The sequence below is a fragment of the Malus domestica genome, chromosome 08, assembly GCF_042453785.1.
Source record: "Malus domestica chromosome 08, GDT2T_hap1".
Lineage (NCBI taxonomy): Eukaryota > Viridiplantae > Streptophyta > Magnoliopsida > Rosales > Rosaceae > Malus > Malus domestica.
In genome coordinates, this window is record NC_091668.1 from 27924884 (window position 1) to 27943356 (window position 18473).

General features: G+C 39.2%; 1 protein-coding gene across 1 annotated transcript; it reads right to left on the minus strand.

The window, feature by feature from the left end:
• Window positions 1-3588: 3588 nt before the first annotated feature.
• LOC103409768 (UDP-glycosyltransferase 88F4-like) lies at window positions 3589-5034 on the minus strand. Its single transcript, NM_001328765.1, is given in 1 exon segment — window positions 3589-5034. A coding segment is annotated over 1 exon segment (1446 nt).
• Window positions 5035-18473: the final 13439 nt, after the last annotated feature.

Sequence of the window (18473 nt, forward strand, 5' to 3'; positions counted from 1 at the left end):
GATGGGATACGCATTCTACGAAATTAATTTTAACGATCCAACCGTCAAACTTGTTTATATATGCTTCGAGATTGCATACGCCAAAATTTAAAAAAAAAAAACATTTAGAGATCAAGTAAGGAGACAAAACTTTTTGATGATTATAAATAAAAAAATCACGATTTAATGGTTATTTTAACTCCGATTTTGATGATTTTTTTACAGCTATACTCCTTGATCCTATAGGAATACAATGAACTAATTTGATTGTCAATTTAAAATATTTACAGAAGTGGATACCACAAAATCTTATGTCATGAAGATCGATGAAAATTGAGGATTTTGTAAAAGGAATAACATGCAAGCTTTGACTTCCATTGGTAAGGTTTAAACTTTTGAGAAAGGCTTCACAACAGGATTCAGGCAAACAATCCCCTTCATGCAACATTCTTTTAATTAACTTCAGTAAAGTGGTGAAGATCTCGTCTGACATTCCCGCTAAACACTTGATCTGATACAGTCTTACAACTGCTTTCAATTTCTTAAACTTCTTACAACCTGGCCACAAATCTTGATCTGCCTCTTCAAGCAACCTAAAAAAAGTCTCCATTTCAGGGTATCATCAACCAACTCTTGTCCATGTTTTACCACTTTACGAGGGCAAAATATTACGTTGACAATAAAATGCCTACAATCTTTCAATCCCTATCATGTAGGCTTAACTATTAGAATTTTCAATTTCTATCTTTCAACCCTCGAACTCTACCACGATTGCAATTTTTTAATTTTCAACACCTATTATAGTAAAAACAAATTAAAATAAGAACAAATTAACATAACAATTAGAATGTGAAACAAATTAATTTTACATAATATATTCTTATATTACTAAATATTACAAGTTCATGTTATATTTAATATTGTTAATTTAACATAAATGCTTATAAATATTATTCATTTCCATTTTCTCATAGCAATTCAAGTGACAAAATTAATTAATTTGACTAAATATTTGTTAATTTAACAAAAATAGTAGAAATTTATCTAAGTACTTAAATTAGAATTTTTAAATAAATAAACTTGTGTATCATACAATTTAAAAATTAAAGAATTTAGTGATAAAAACTTGAATTATGGAAGAATTCCGTCGTCGATCAATTCTTTATGTATTCAACTAACTCAAATAAATTCCGTACAAAAAATAAATTGTAAATAAAAATTAAACATAAGAGAAGAAAATAAAAATATTACAAGCAAGAAAAACTTACTGCTCTGAAGAAGGAATAAATGAAGTTGGAAGAACAAATAAGAAAGATGCAAGAGAGAACACACATGGAGGGGTTTGTCAATTAGAAGAACGAATAGGAAAAACGCAAGAAAGGAAGAAGAAAACACAGGGGAGAGTAATCAATCTGTCGCTTAAAACCGACACTGGGTTTCAAAATATTTAAAAAAACTAATTTAAAGCGACATTGGGTTTCAAAATATTTAAAAAAATAATTTAGTGTCGGTTATAAGCGACACTCATATTTTATGTCGCTTAAAAGCGACACTGTTATATTTAAAGCGACACTGTTTTACTTAAAGTGACACTAGTATTTAAAAATTATTAAAATGTATGTCGGTTTTAAAGCGACGCTAAATGTTTACATCGGTTTAAAAGCGACATTAAATGTTTATGACGCTTATAAGTGATAGTAAATCCGACGTCATGTTCAATAAGTGTCGCAACTATCTAATCCACCATTATATTATATTAAATCGACATTATCTACGGATACTATAAGACCCTTTTGTAGTAGTGTCATTCCTGAAGCTGCGTAGAGCACTATGGAGTCTCCCACGGCGGCTGCTGCTGATTTGTTTGCTTTTTGGTGTTTGTGCGTTGTGTTTTCCACTGCAATTATTTGATTTGATTTGAGAAGATAAATTCAATTGAATAAAAGTTGGTAATTCCGGGGTGCTCTCATCCGACGACCCCCCTGACGCCCCGGAGAGTGACCTCTGCTAAAGTAATTGCACCAAACAAAGATAAAGAGAGGACCTGCACTACCCCACCCAACCCAACCCAACCCAACCAACTTTTTAAAAGAAAATCGGAAGTAATCATAACCGAAGGGAAATCGGAAGTGGAACGTGATTTGTTTGTCGGTTGCTTTTTTTTTTTTTTTTTTTTTTCAATATAGTCATGAACAATAATGTATACATCATGATAGAATGAAATGTCTAAGTTATCCATATAACATCACAATACTACATTGAGATTAAAAACATTAAAAAATATCCAATCGTTGATTTCTAATCAAAGAGAGTGATCTAGAATTCCTTATTCACCAAAGGCAACCAAGAGAACATTTATGTATAAAACTCTATGTCTTTACGAATTCTTAATCCTACAATTTGTAAAACGAATGAGGATCCTCCCTTATGTCCATTCATCGTACATTATGTGCTCAGTTTTCGTCAGATACTATTCATATTTAATTTTAAATAAAAATATTTAAAATAATTTATGATCGCACGCTGTATGATGAACATACACGATTTAAGAATCCCTAGGATCCTCATTCCTGTAAAACTAACTTAAAGCATTGCACAAAGAATAGAAACCAGAAGATATTTTGTGTATATGAATTTTGTCTGAACTTCGCACGTGTTTTGCGAAACTAAGTAGACAGTAGCTTACAATTGTTCGATGTGGTGCTTCTGTTGATTTTCCTTGTAGCAAACTAATATTGTCAATATGTTAGACGAGGCAGTGGGGTATCAAGTTTCCTCAGAAGAATATTCAGGTATTAATACATTGACCTTCTTAAGAAACTTTGTCAATACGTATTATGCCTCGTTACCTCTAACGAGACATTTGGGAAAGATTTGAGGGGAAAAAGTTTACATTAGCTGTTCCTTTCCTGCTCCCTCTTTTGAATAAGATGTTATGTCTGTCTGCTGTGTAATTGAAGGGAAGTTACGTACTAAAAACTTCGAAACATGGCAGGAACTTTCGGAGCATTAGCGTAGGTGCAAATGCATAGCTAAAGAATGACCAGATAGAACTTTCGGCTCATGGCAGTGGTATGTTGATAATCGTTTCTAAGAGACTTATACCTGGATATTTATTCATCTATCACGTTTACCATCATCTATCTGGATATTTACCATCGAGTGAATTGTGATTTCATGTTGGCTGCAACCTATATTGCATAGAAATTGATACACGAGACGTGACACGACAAATCTCAAAAAACAAGGACACAGATGTTAGATACGGTGATTAAAATATAATAAATATTAAAACAATACTTCAAATTCATAATACAACATTTACATACATAATAATTAATACAACCCAAGATTCCAGTCTCATACAAATACAATTTTTCTTAATTTTATTTTTATGTTTATGCTAAAGAGACCAATTTTTTAAACAATATTTTGTAACCACATAATGTAGTGTTTAATAGTTGAAATTCTTCTTTAAATCCTTAAAAAAGGAATTCAACCATCAAATCGCCGCATCATGTGATCTACAAAAAATGATTTAAAACTTTTGCCTCCCTAACATTTTCTTATTTTTCACACAAAGCAAATGCAAATCCAGAACTTGTCTAGTTATGTAATGCTATTAACAAAGTTAACCAAGTTTCTCGAGGACGAACCATTCTCTCCCAAAGCAGCCACAGCCATCTCCCCAATTTTCTTGCTCCTCTCTCTAAGCACTCTCCCTTCTTCCGGCTCCATCAACTCCCTCACTCTCCTCTCCAATTCCTCCCCACTCACGAACCCATCTTCGTCATCTCTCTGCTCCACCGCAATCGCCATTTCCATGTCCGTCACTAGAACATTCCTGTTCAAATGCTGCTCCGCGTACAGCGGCCAAGCAATCATCGGCACCCCGGCAACCACTGCTTCCAGCACCGAGTTCCATCCGCAATGCGTCACGAACCCACCAACTGATTCCTTCTTCAACACTGCCACCTGGGGCGCCCATGACTTCACTACCATCCCCCTGTCTTTGGTCCTCTCCAAGAACCCATCAGGCAACACACCCTCCAAATCACAGTCGTCAACTCCAAAGACCTGCTTTGTTTTCTCATGAACCGGAGGCATTTTCACCACCCACAGGAACCTCTTCCCACTCGCCTCCAACCCTTTCGCTATTTCCTTCAGTTGAATTGCAGGCAGCGATCCCCTGCTTCCGAAACAGAGAAATACTACACTTCGACTTGGCTGCTTATCGAGCCAGGACAAGCAGCCCTCCTCCTCTGCCGCATCTACAACATTTCCCGATTCTTTTTCATCGTCAATCAATGGTCCAACGTAGTACACAGGCGGAGTTAGCCCATCAGGAACACACAGGCCTTCAGCAATGGCATGGAGGACGGCAGGTGGCTCGAGCTCTTTGAACGTGTTGACGATGATTCCGTTGGATTTGGGAAGATGTGAGCAACAGGAGAGCACGTCCCAATAACCAGGGTCATCTCGGTCGAGCACCGGTTCCATCATGTATATAGCCTTCAGAGGAGATTTCTGTCCGGGGAATTTGAAAACGATGTCGGTGAGGTCCTTGAAACTCTGGGTGGTTTGTTCATGGATCTTAGGAAAATACAACAAAGCAGCCAGAGCTGCGGCACCCGTAGGGCAGAAGTAGTATGTGGGGATGTCGAATTCCTTGGCAATGGTCAGCGCGGAGGTGCAGAAGATGTCGATGACGAAGGCGCGAACGACGGCAGATTTGGAGACGTCTTGGAGAGCACGGCGGACGTGGGGATCGTTCTGGCGGATGAAGTCGCTCATGATTGCGAAGCCGTTGATGTTTTGGGTAATTTTATTGGTGACGCGAGGGAACTGGCGGAAGGAAATGGGAGGGTGGTAGCGGGAGATGCGGCGGATATAGGCGGGGATGCTAGGGGTGTCGAAGATGCTGCCGCAGGTGTAGAGAATGGTGATGGAGAATTTGTGAGGTCCGTAGCGCTGGAGAATGAGCTTGCCCAGCTCCACCATAGAGATGATGTGCCCAATTCCTGGAGCTGCGTACAGCACTATGGCGTCTCCCATGGCTGCGGCTGATTCGTTTGCGGTTTGCTGTTTGTGTGATGTGCTTCTGGTGTAATTATTTGATTTGATTTGAGAAGAAAAACTCAACTAAATAGAAGTTGGTAATTCGCGCGTCTCCTCTCATCTAACCTGAACTGCCCCAACCCAACCAATTTGTTAGAATAAAAACAAAACTTAATAAAATAGTCCATGAATTTTAGTGTGGTCGGAATACGAAGTAGTACATCACATCTCATAATACAAGTGGATAAACAGTTGAAATATACAACATTCCACCACTATGATGTGTGGTGTTCCACTTCTAGCCTCAAACTTGTCTCTAATTACATAATGACATGTTATGTATTATTCTACGTTCTTGCCACATTAAAAAATTTATCCAGAACAACAAGAAAGTAGGCCATGATTTGTTTGTGTTTTCTTTTTTTTATTTATTTATCATGTTTTCTAATTTAGTAATTATGATTGGTTAAGAGATTATCATCACCGAATACCTTAAAATAATAAAAATCCAATCGCACTATGATCCAATTAAAGGAAATCTTCAAAAGTTTGGCGAACAATAAGATTGTCCTAAAAGAACGGGAAATTAGTCATTATTGTTGTTGGCTTAATTTATTGAATCATATAAAGGACAGACAGAGATGGGGAGTGGCAACATAGAGATAAAGAGAAAGATGTGTAATTGTGAGGTGTGTGTTATTACACTCTATTGTGTCTTTATTTATAGTAGTATCGAAGGCAAATTCCTTACCTCAATAAGATTACTACTTTAATAGGATAATATATAGTCTAAGAACTATGGTAGAATCTCATAAGGTTATCCTATATATGATAGGATTTATACGATCATATTCTTAATCTAATAGAACTGCAACACTCCCCCTTGACTGTGTAAATTCTCAAACACATGGCACATCAAGTCTTCAGCGATGAAGTACGTACAGTTGATGAAGTCGTTAACACAATGAGCGAATGCGAGTCTCAAAACAAAGTAAGAATGCATAACAGGTAAAACTCACAAAAGGTCGCTATAGTAAAACCCAAGGTGGGAAAAAACCCCATAGACTAAGGAGAAAAGTGAGAAGTTGCATTAAGTCAAAACTATACGTCTTCCAGATGCAAGTATAAGAGCTCACAAGGGTATGACTAGCCCATGATGGGTGCCTCATCAAAACCTAGTTAGGTAGCAAAAACCTAATGGGAAAAATGCTCTTAATCGTAGGGAAAAAGAGTACATTAAGATCAAGTGAGTATACTTCTAGACACTCCCCTTGAGTTTGACAAAACTTCCAAATGAGAACTACAAGCATTGCATATGAATAGTTAGGCATACCAATTCCTCGAACAAGCTTTTGAAAGATTGACTTCGGCAGTGACGTCTTGTAAAGGTCGACAAGGTTGTCTGGGATTGGTTTACATGACTTCAATCTCCTGATGCTTTGCTGATGTGATGTAGACTGAATATGTCTTGGCTTTGAATTCGTTGAGGTATCATGTATTGGTACGGTGGATACATGCGGCATAGTCTTCATAAATCGTTGTTGGGACTTAACGATCGATGAAAACAGCAAGTACTGAGAATATACTCAATAAGAGATCTTAACCATGTCTCACATGTGGGGTAGTGAAGTGAGGTGAGTCTTGGAACAGTTCGATGATTTTGCAACTAAGGTCATATCGTGACCTTAAAGATATTGCGATATCCCTAACGTAAAGACATAACCATTTTCAGGACATGCCTTGTGCAGTTTTGATAAGTAACCAGTGTTAGCATAACAACCAAGGCAAACATCATTTTAAGGATCAAGGGGGTTGGATCGGCTCGGGATGCATTAGGATTAGCCCAAATCTGTAGTACCTTCGGGGTAGCCGAAAAATGTCTTAAATACCAAATCAGTGGATGCGTGTAGGCGTGGTGCTGCATCTTCACCAATAGATCAACAATGAAGAAGATGTCCTATCTAATTGCAATGACCTAAGTACAACAAAGAGCAAAGTTGAACTTAGATATGGAACTTCGGATTCCTAATGTCCTATCTAATTGCAATGACCTAAGTATAACAAAGAGCAAAGTTGAACTTAGATATGGAACTTCGGATTCCTTAACCCCTTCAAAGGCTCATTTGTATATAATGTATCGAAGATCATAGGTATACTCAAAGGTAACACCTTTGGGGTGTAATTCAACTAGTAGACTAGAATACTGTCAGAACAACGCTTTGAACTTCAAGTCAAGGCTTAAACGAGTTTTCCCAAGATCCGTCATCTCAAATTTCGTATGTAGGTGCGAGGCAGTTTTCTTAAGCTCTTCCAGAGTCTTAGTGAGATTCATGTCAACAACATAAATTGTAACTCTAGCAATTTAGAATAAGACTTCATAGTTTAACACGCAAGGGCATAATTCATATCCTTAACTGATCAAGAAATCATTTAAAAGGGTATATCACATTCGCCCGATTGCTTCAATCTGTAAGTGAACGCCTCAAATAAGTTGAGAAGGTGTTCCGTGGGTTAGAACTATTTGAACCAGTTTATGTAATTCTTCGAGAAGTTACATGTAAATCTCAGTATTAATATCCCCATGGAGAAACACTAACCATATTCGTAATGCTGCAATCAATCACATGGCGTTTAAGAGAAACCTTGCGCAATAAGGCGTGCATTATATTGCACTATTTCATTCATCTCATTACGCTTCATTTCCCACTTGTTACATAACAGGGTTACCTCAGGCAGTGTAGGAACTACAGGTCCACACACACTTTGGAAAGGAATTTAACCTGGATTGTGATTTTGGTTGTCTAATCAGTTCTACGTTGTCACTAATAAACTGAATACAATTCGTTATCGTGGCTTTTTATTTACATCGGTAGCTACCATATAAGTGAAAATATCATCGATGATAATCTCATTCCAGTTCCATTATCTCATCCAAACTAGTACACCAGACCAAGAAATTTAAGTCTCGGGAGTAATCCGGATTAATCTCAAGAGATAAAAATGATTTGAGACAGCGATTGAGTATGGATTCATGTTGTGTCGTGACCTCCCTGTTTTAGGGAAGTGAATCCTGTGAACTATGATCTATCGTGCTTCAGGTCGAGACAGATTGATTGACTATCTACTGGTGCACCGAGTCGTCTAAGAGGGGTGGCCAATGACATGTCCCAACCCTGATATTCCCCGAATACCCGGATAGGCACGTGCTGACTGACACATGAGGCTGACGAAAGCCATTTATTGAATACAAGAGTAATGATTAGAAGGAAATAAGCATGAATAATCATTAGAATCTAAATGTAATAAGCAAAGTTTAAGGAAAAGTCTAGAGTGCACAGAATATGTTCAAATTCAAGATTCACAAAAGGAAAGATCATTACATGATATCACATAAGTAAGTGATAGATTGCTACTGGTAGGGGAATGCCTCATACGTCGTGTCGTAGTCCTCGTTTCTAAGACCTGAATGGGAGTGCAAAACAAAGGTGAGTGGACCAAGTTCATATATACAATAATAATAAAACAGTTATCAAGATACTAACCCCTATAGTTTATATAAAGAAAACTACTAGCATAATAAATGATGGTTTTACTGAAAACCCTAGTGTGCCAAAATATCTCACAAGACATATCGTGGAACACAAAATATAAAACGTTTCATAGATCGTCTCGTAGCGCGATGTACTACTAGTAAGTTCACTGAATAAATACATCTCCCGACCCTATGCCAGCACCGTGGTCTCTGCGCTCGTAGCCAGAGATTACCAACTCTCGGCCCAATGCCTGCTTCGTGTCCCTCAGCCCGTAGCTAGGGATTATTTCTCCCGGCCTATCTGCCAACACCAGATCCTCGCCCCAGGCGGCATAGTGTTCACTAGGTACGCAAAAATAGTTACGCCTCTCATAAATAACCACCTCATATAAAGTCATCCATCGTCTATATTATAAAGAGGGGTTTCTAAAACATGTTCTAACGTCTTATCGTCATCTATCAGATAGTCTACCAGTTCATGGTTTTTTTTTTTTTTATAGAAAATACGATATTTTAAAATATAGCTCAATATAGGCCAACAATTAATTCCTCACCAGAAACTAGACGATAAACAACATATTTCATAAACAGGCTTAACATAAAATCAGTTCATAAACTTATAGGCATGCATGTCATTTATGCAAATAATGTAACAGCCCATCCCAGAAATTATTTATCGGAGGTGTGAAAAGTCGGAATTACCCCTGGGCGTTGAGTTGTATTATTGGTTTAAGTTCGTTTTTGGACCAATATTCTTAAATCCTAATTGTTTGGAACCAATTAGGATTAGAGTTTGGTGTATTGTGGGTTGTTAACTATTTTGGACCACACATCACTCCTCCCTTCTCTCTCTCATTCCCGTGCACTCTCTCTCTTGGTTTCACTCTCTCTCCTTCGAACTCGTATGGACTAACACCCAAAGCCCTTGAAACTTCACGGATCGTGATCAAAGTTGGCACCATTGTGTTCGTGAAGCTCAGACGAGTCGATTGGTACCCATTTCAGGTAAAGATACCTTCGAAAACCCTAGTTTTTCATATCCTCGATTTGTGCATTGTTCATGCACAAATAATTATGGATGTTTTTGGAAATTTGAAGCTTGTAGGAAGCTTAGTGAAGTCCCAAGGAAGCTCGAAGTGCTTCGTTTGAAGGTTTTGGAAGTCGGGATCGTGTGGATGAAGTTTAGCCGGTTTTTCTTGGAATTCTTCGGTGAGATTCCATGACTTTTAGAGCTTTAAATTAGTATGATTGTGTTCTACAAGTTAAGAGCTTCATTTTGGTATAAATTACGTGAAAAATGGATGAAAAATGAATGAGTTATAGAGTTTTGAAAATTTCCTAGTTTTCCGGCGACAGCGACGGTCGCCGGAGCTGAAGGTAGAAGACGAGAGGATATTCCGTTAAGTTTAATGGAATACCCTAACGGTGTTAGGTCACGCCGTTAAGTTTTGTTAAGGAATAACGGAATATTCCTGGAATATACCTGACGGCATCAATTGACACCGTCAGTGTGCCTGGCCCATGGCCGCGCGTGGGGGGCACGTCTGGCGGTGCCATTGCCGGCACGTGGGGGCGCGTGAGGCTTCCAAAAAATTTTCTAAAAATTTAGGGATGATCCTGAGGTTATGTAGGTCACTGTGGTATATTCATATACCCATTTTGAGCTTTGTATGAGAAGTTATTAGCTATTTTGCCTATATGCTTTAAAATAACGTTTTTATAGTTAATTCGCATGTAGGTGAGACTTATCTTAAGGACGAACGTATCCAAGGGCGACTCGGGGGCTACAACCTTTCGACATACCAGTGAGTGGGCTTTTGTTTTCATTATATACTTATATACTTGATATATTTCCCAAAAATGCATTTTTTAGGAAAGTATGCTTTGAAACAATATGCCAAATGATTTTATATTCCGAATATGCATTTCATGGTTGCATATATATATATATAAATGTGGTGTTATGGAGGCATATGTAAGTTTAGGTAAGTTACGTTTGGTTATGTGAATCATCGATGATGTGATATGTGATTGAATAATGTTGAGCTCATAAAACTACACCTAGGGTGATTGTAATTTAGCCAGAGATATGAAGTACAGGCCTGTTTATTTACGTCACCTCCCACACTATATGCTCATATTGGATCCAACTTAAGTGCATAGTCTTGTTTTACAAACCTTATTTATGGTTCCGACTTGTAGGTGACTAGCGATTTATCGCCCGGCTATTATGAGAGAATAGAATTAAGCATAATTGTATTACACCCAATCTTGTCGTACATGCCCCTTTTTAGTGGTTCCGACTTATGTGCAGTATGTTGCCGTATAGGTCATTGTAGTGACTCCGGCTAGAGTAACTTTGAGCTATGAATTCAACCGTACAAACTACCACAAGGGTTCCGGCTAACCTATCATAATTCTATGAATTTATTCTTACCTGAATTGCTTACTCTGTTATATATTGGCATGGCATATATTTGACTATGATTATGTGAAGCATGAAATGAATTGATGTGATCTCATATATATATATATATATATATAAATTATGTATATGCTTATATTCTGATTCTGGGAAAAATTATACATGTTTTACAACGAGGGATTAGATATGTTGATAAAGAAAATTATTTTGTAAAACATTTGTTTTTGCCCACTCACGTTTTCTGTTTTACACCCCTCCAGGTTTTAAATAAGCTTGCTATTGGTGGCTTGAGGACGTCGGCAGTTCTGACTTTTCTAAATAATAGTAGGATATTCCTGGTACTGTATAATTAGTACTTGTCCTACTAGACTGCACCTAGACTTTTATGTTCTGAATATGAGTGTTTACTGTTGTAACTAACTCCCATTACTTCATGTTTAGTAGTGCACTCTAGTAATTCGGTTCTTAATTATTCATATAATTCTTATCCTTATTGCTTCCGCACTGTGCACATGGCTACGTCACTCTCACGTGACGGCCAGCATGCCTTGATCTCGGTCGGGGTGTGTCAGTTTGGTATCAGAGCCTAGTTTAGCAGTCCTGTATAATTCTTAAGTATTCTAACCCTTGTGATGTCTTATGTCAGAACTATGCCGCCTCGTAGAGAGCCCCGTCAATCAGTTGAATCTAAGGTTATGAGGGGGCAGAAAAGTGGCTGAATCATGTGGAGAAGACATTTCAGGTGATGGAGAGTCAAGGGAATCTTTTTTTTGATAGGTGGGTCGAGACGACTACCTGGTTTTTGGGAGAACAGCCTGCATCCTGGTGGAGACATGAGTCTTACCAGTTGACCCCAGCAGAGATTGTGGATTGGGGAGTGTTTAAGGAGCTGTTTCGGAAAAGGTTCATTCCTCCTGCGTATATCGATAGTAAGAAACAAGAGTTTACTCATCTGAGGCAAGGAAATATGTCCACTAATGAGTATTACAGGATGTTTACTAATCTATCGAGATATGATCCGGAGGTTGCTGCTAATCCGGTAGAGATGCTTCGCCGTTTCAGTTTGGGTACTAAGAAGAAATGGTGTTCCATAGTGACATCGACTCACTGTGCCTCTTACCAGGAGTTTTATGAGATTGTACTGAGGATTGAGGCCTCAGAGAACATGCCTAGTGAAAGTGAGGATGAGGAAGGAAAGAATGGGGGCTAGAGACGAGATGACAAAGGAAAAGGACAAGCATTTCACGGACCCCGTAAGACCCAGAACTTTAAGACGAATGATGGCAGTTTCAACTCTTCTACTGAAGGATTGAGTACTAATATGCAGAAGAGAGGTGGTAGATTTACTAGAGGCTATAGGTTCTAGAGGCAGAGAGATTTTGGTGGTTCAGGTGGATTTGGTGCTCCCTTATGCCGCAGGTGTAATAATCGGCATTTTGGGGGAGTGTAAGAAAGGCAGCAATGGATGCTTCACTTGTGGTCAAATGGGTCATAGGGCTGGTCAATGCCCTCAGAGTCAGCAGAGACCCCAGCAGCCTTCCTTCCCACCATCTGCACTGCCTTCAGAGTCAGCAGAGACCTCAGCAGCATTCCTTCCCACCACCTGTACTTACCCAGCACGCTTCAGGATCTGGTGGTTATACTCAAACTGGACGAGGAGGTGCCTACCACTACCAGGGCGATGCCGCTCCTTACACCTCAGGACAACAACAGTACTATTAGGATCCTAAGTATCAAAGTGGGTATCCTCAGTATCAGGGAGGATTTATGTCTTATCAACCACATTCAGCCGGAGGATCTTAGTGGTACCAAGGGGGACAGCCCCAGCAGGGAGAGATTGCTGCTAGTAGTGCAGGATCTTTGAGACAGTCGGGTCAACAGAGGCAGGGATGCCAACAGAGGTTACGGTGGACGACAGCAGAATCAGGGGCGTATTCACAACACGTCACTGCAAGATGCCCAGAATAATCCAGATTTAATCATGGGTATGTTAAATATTCTTGGTCATTTTGCTAGAGTATTGATTGATTGTGGTGCTACACATTCTGTTATTTCTCATACATTTGCTCAAGTAACACAACCTCATCCTACACCTCTAGGATATAATTTAGAATTTTCTATGCCTAGAGGGGATAGATGTTTTGTGGATTAGGTATATCCAAGATGTCCAGTGATAGTAGAGGATATTATTATGCCGGCTAATTTTATGTCGTTGGATATTATGGATTTTGATGTGATTTTGGGCATTGATTGGTTACACTATAATCGTGCCAAGATAGATTGTTATGGGAAGACAGTCACATTTCACTATCTTGGATTACCTGAAGTTACGTTTGCAGGAGAGCCTAGTGAGGTGAGGCATGGTATTATTTCAGCCATGAAAGCAAAAAGACTATTGTCGAAAGGTTGTCAAGGATATTTAGCTCATGTGGTGTTGAATGATGATGCTCCTAGTAGTGTGGAGGATGTTCGTGTGGTCAGATATTTTCCAGATGTATTCCCTGAGGATTTGCCTGGATTGCCGCCAGATAGAGAGGTGGAGTTTGTTATTGATCTGCTTCCAGGTACGAATCCCATATCCTTAACTCCTTATAGAATGGCTCATGCTGAATTAAGGGAATTGAAAGTCCAATTAGAAGAGTTAGTAGATAAAGGTTTTATTCAGCCGAGTACTTCACCTTGGGGAGCTCTAGTGTTATTTGTGAGGACTGTTATCCATTGCCTCGTATAGATGATTGAATTGGGTAACCATTAAGAACCGTTATCCATTGCCTCGTATAGATGATTTATTTGATCAACTCAGAGGTGCCTGTGTATTTTCTAAGATTGACTTGAGGTCGGGATACTATCAGTTGAAGATTAAAAATGAAGATGTCCCTAAAACAACATTCAGGACTCGATATGGCCATTATGAGTTTCTTGTGATGCCATTCGGGTTAACTAATGCAATAGATTTTATGGATTTAATGAATTGAGTATTCTAGCCATATGTGGACAGGTTTGTTATTGTCTTCATTAACGATATTCTGGTATACTCTAAGTCTAAGGCTGAGCATGCTAGACATCTAAAGTTGGTGTTGAGCAGTTTAAGGGAACACCAACTATATGCTAAGTTTAGCAAATGTGAATTCTGGTTGAATCAAGTGGCATTTTTGGGACATGTCATTTCTGCTCAAGGCATTCAAGTGGATTCTCAGAAAGTGGCAGCTGTGGAGAATTGGGAGCAACCTCGAACCGTCATTGAGGTACATAGTTTTCTTGGCTTAGCAGGCTATTATAAACGGTTCGTTAAAGATTTTTCAGTGATTGCTTTGCCATTGACGATCATAATCTCATAGAATGAGGGTCCATACTCATTGGCTTAGCAGGCTATTGTTTGGACTGCACCTAGACTTTTATGTTCTGAATAGGAATGTTTACTACTGTAACTAACTCCCATCACTTGCTGTTTAGTAGTGCACTCTAGTAATTCGATTCTTAATTATTCGTATAATTCCTATCCTTATTGCTTCCATACTATGTACATGGCTACGTCACTCTCACATGACGGCCAACATGCCTTGATCTCGGTCGGGGTGTGTCAAATAAACTATAAAATTATGTAAATTTTAGAAAGGGTCCACTCACAGATACTCCGTAGCAGCAAAGTTGTGCGGAAAAGAATTAAGGAAATCCCCACTAGCAACTTCACCTAAGCACAAAAATGTACAATTTATCAAACTACCCAACTATAGGATTTCAAGAAATGGAATTGGGTTTTGGGTTTGGATCCGGATTAGGGCTTAGGTTTAGGTTAAGTAGGGTTAGGACCTAATAGGTTTTGGTTTTGGATAGGTTTAGGAATAAAATGGGTGGTGGTTTGGGCTTAAGCCCAAACCCACACAACACACACATACACACGCCAGCACACACACACACATACACATGCACAACATACATGCACACACCTGCACACACATACATACACACACGTGCACATGCTTACACACACACACACATACTACACACACACACATGGACACACATACACACACAACCCACACACATGCACGGCCCACTACACACACACACACACACCACACACATGCACGGCCCAAATACATACACCCAGTCCATGCATGACACGGCCCGCAAGACAAATAACTAAAAGGGAACTGGGCTGGTCCAAGTAAGGGCTAAGGCCTGTGGGTATTTTGAGAAGGCCTGATGGCCTGGTGACTTGGGTGTTGTCAGGGAAGAACACCGGAGCTGTTATGGCTCCAGTCGATGGCAAACGTGCAATCACACATTCAAACCAAGTACCAAATTGAAGAAGGAAGATAACTGAAATGATGGGAACGAAAATATACCACTGTGAGTCTCGCTTGTGGTCGAGAATCGTGAGGTTGATCATTGAACTCGTCGGGTTTTCTCGTCGGGTTCTGGAAAACAAAAATATAATGCATGCACAGATTAAAACCTTCCATTTAGACTGAGAACAACTCAACAAAATAAAGTAGAGCACTCCCCTAAGTTCCAGTTTCAGAGATTTGAAGCTCTTGGCTTCAATGACAGAACACAAATAGGTGTTCTACTGATGCATGCAGGTTATAGCTGTGTTCCTCAAGCCCCAAGGATGCTAGATATATGGTTTAACTGATGGATTTGATTAGTTTTTGGAGAGGAAGAAATCAAGAGTTTTCAGAGCTCTAGAGTGAGTGAGGATTCCCATGAGAGAGAGAGAGAGAGAGAGAGAGGAAGTGCTTGGGAAGTGAAGGAAGATAAGAGGGCTGAGAACCTGCCACTTGGCAGTTTAGGAGCAATAGGGAATCTAGATCAACGGCTAGGATTAAAAGAGATAAGGGATTAAATTGATAGATTTAAAATATGTTCCAGGGAAAAATAGAAATAATTAAAATGTGGGGTTGGGTGTAACAGCCAAACCGTCCTTTAGGGGCGACACACCCTTCGGGGTTGTTGACTCGACGTCTGTTAAGTATGTGTATCTTTGCATACATGTTTTCAGCTGGTATATGATCTCGTCAGTTTAGCTAGATCAGAGGAATGTATATGGAGTAACATTTTGAAAGCTAGAATTCATCACATTTGCTTATTACACTTGTGCAGTATGGGGATCAAGATGAGACATAGTGGGCAAAGTCCACACAAATTCCCGTCGTTCTACAGGAACGTTGACGTTCTTATCTCCCCTTAAGGGTAGGAAGACTATCTCATTGAAGTGATAATCCGCAAAATGAGCAGTAAAGAAATCGTATGCAAGGGCTCTAATAGACTAATGTAAAGGAGAATCATGATCGGCAAAGATTTATATCCTTATTTGAGGACCCATATTGCTACATTGCGGCGACGCAACTTGGCATATAGAATGCACACCCAAATGCGTAAGTACGAAATGTCAACTTTGTACTAGTAACCTATTGTAATGTCGAATAGGTTGGGTGGCAATGAGCCTCAAGACGGACCAACGTAGCTGCGTTACAAGATTGCATAGTCCTAGGCAGAAACCGAAAGCTTGGTGTGTTCACCAAGGTCCAGACGATCATTAAAATTACGCTTTATGATCATTTTACGAGGCTATTTTTGGGTGAACATGGAAATTTGATGTCCAATTATAAACCCAAAAAAGATGCAATACTTATTGAAAACGTCAAGTTAGTACCCAGTAACCAACTGTAACATCGAATAGGTTGGGTGGCAATGGGCCTCAAGGCGGACCAACATAGTTGCATTACAAGATTGCATAATCCTAGGCAGAAACCAAAAGCTTGGTGTGTTCACCAAAGTCCAGGCGATCATTTAAATTGCGCTTTATGATCACTTTACGAGGCTATTTTGGGGTGAACATGAGAATTCATAGTCTAATTATAAACCCAAAAGACATGTAATACTTATCGAAAACCTTCGATATAAACTCTCTGGCATTATCTAGTCTTCCAGACTTTATGGGCTAATTAGGGTGGTGAACCCTTAATCGACCATGAGGTTTAGCAGCAATGTGTGTGGACAAACATGTGACCAGTTTGTCGATTCATCAACCAAAACTATAAGTATATATATGGTCCGTATTTTGGTTGGATTAGTCTATATATATTCCCTTGAATCCACTATGAAAAGAGGGTTGTTTCATATCTTTCCTAGGGATGATTTAGAAAATCAATTTTCCCAACGAGCAGGCTTGGCAAAGTGTGCTTGTAAGCACAAAATCCTTACTTTGGGTAAAGAGATGCGTTGTAGCATCATTGTTCGACCTAAGTGTCCCAAATGGTCGTGGCAAGGCAAGTAAATTGCTCAATCACCAGGCTTCAGGCCGGCCACATATGGCGTGTTCCCAGTTGGGAGACAGCCCATTGGCCCCAAAGTAAAGCTTCAGGCTCATTTTTTGAGGTGGTGCAAAGATATTCTACTTTATTTTCCATCAGTGGTTTCATTCATGATTATTGTTCTCTCGAATATCCTTAAAAAAACTCAATGACGGTCTTCCGGAACGGAGAGAGTATAAGGTATCTTAAATGGTAATGTAGTACCATTTATACAACAAAGAGTGTACCAATGCTCTTAATCAGGTTGGATAAACATGAAGTCGTTGCTGGAGATGTGGTTTAGGTATAAAGTTAGTGTGCGTAATGTCGCATTCATCTAGACAACTTTCCCACATTGGTACCTAATCACGTGTTTAATTGAATTTGGTCACATGTTTAAGAAACATGATTCAATTAACTCATATTCAAGGACAATATTGATAACATAATCCATAACTAAAACAAACACCAAAGTTGAATCCAAGAACGTAGAAAAATGTTCACAAAGTAAATGGTTTACTAAAGGGATTCGGGCAACAAGGTCATCCATGTCAAAATTTTGCTTTTCCAATGCTGTTCGGTGGAGCAAAATTAGTCTCACATATTGACTACGAGAATGGTACTCCTCAACGGCATTGGTAGGGACACAAACAGGTGCATAACCAATGATCTATTCCATCGAGATAGAAGTAGATTCTGGATGGTTAAAGTTAGGGAACAATATCCTTAATTCTTGAAATTTTAGATCTTAAGTGCCAAGAATCATGCTTCAGGTGGTGCCAAGAACCATAGGTTGTAAAAACAAACTCGAAATTGGATTGTGAGAGACAAACCGAGACTTAGGTTTGGTAGGCTCCAGCCAAAGCTAGAGAGGTTTCTTCGGTAAGCCTTTGCCGAAAGAGAGCAATACCGTTTGGTGCACCTCTACCGAAGCAGAGTATACCCTTCGGTGCATCCTTGCCGATGCAGGGTACCACCATTCGATAGACTCCAGCCAAAGTTGAGAACATACCATTTTCTCACATTTATGGTAATAATCAGATTCGAGAATTTGGTAAAATTCGGCTCTTTACACTGCTACTTCAGGAGTGATTTAGAAACATGAAAATACAAGAAAAGTATTTTCTAGTCAAAATTCGATCGAATTTATAAACTTCAACATCGTACTCATTCATGGACG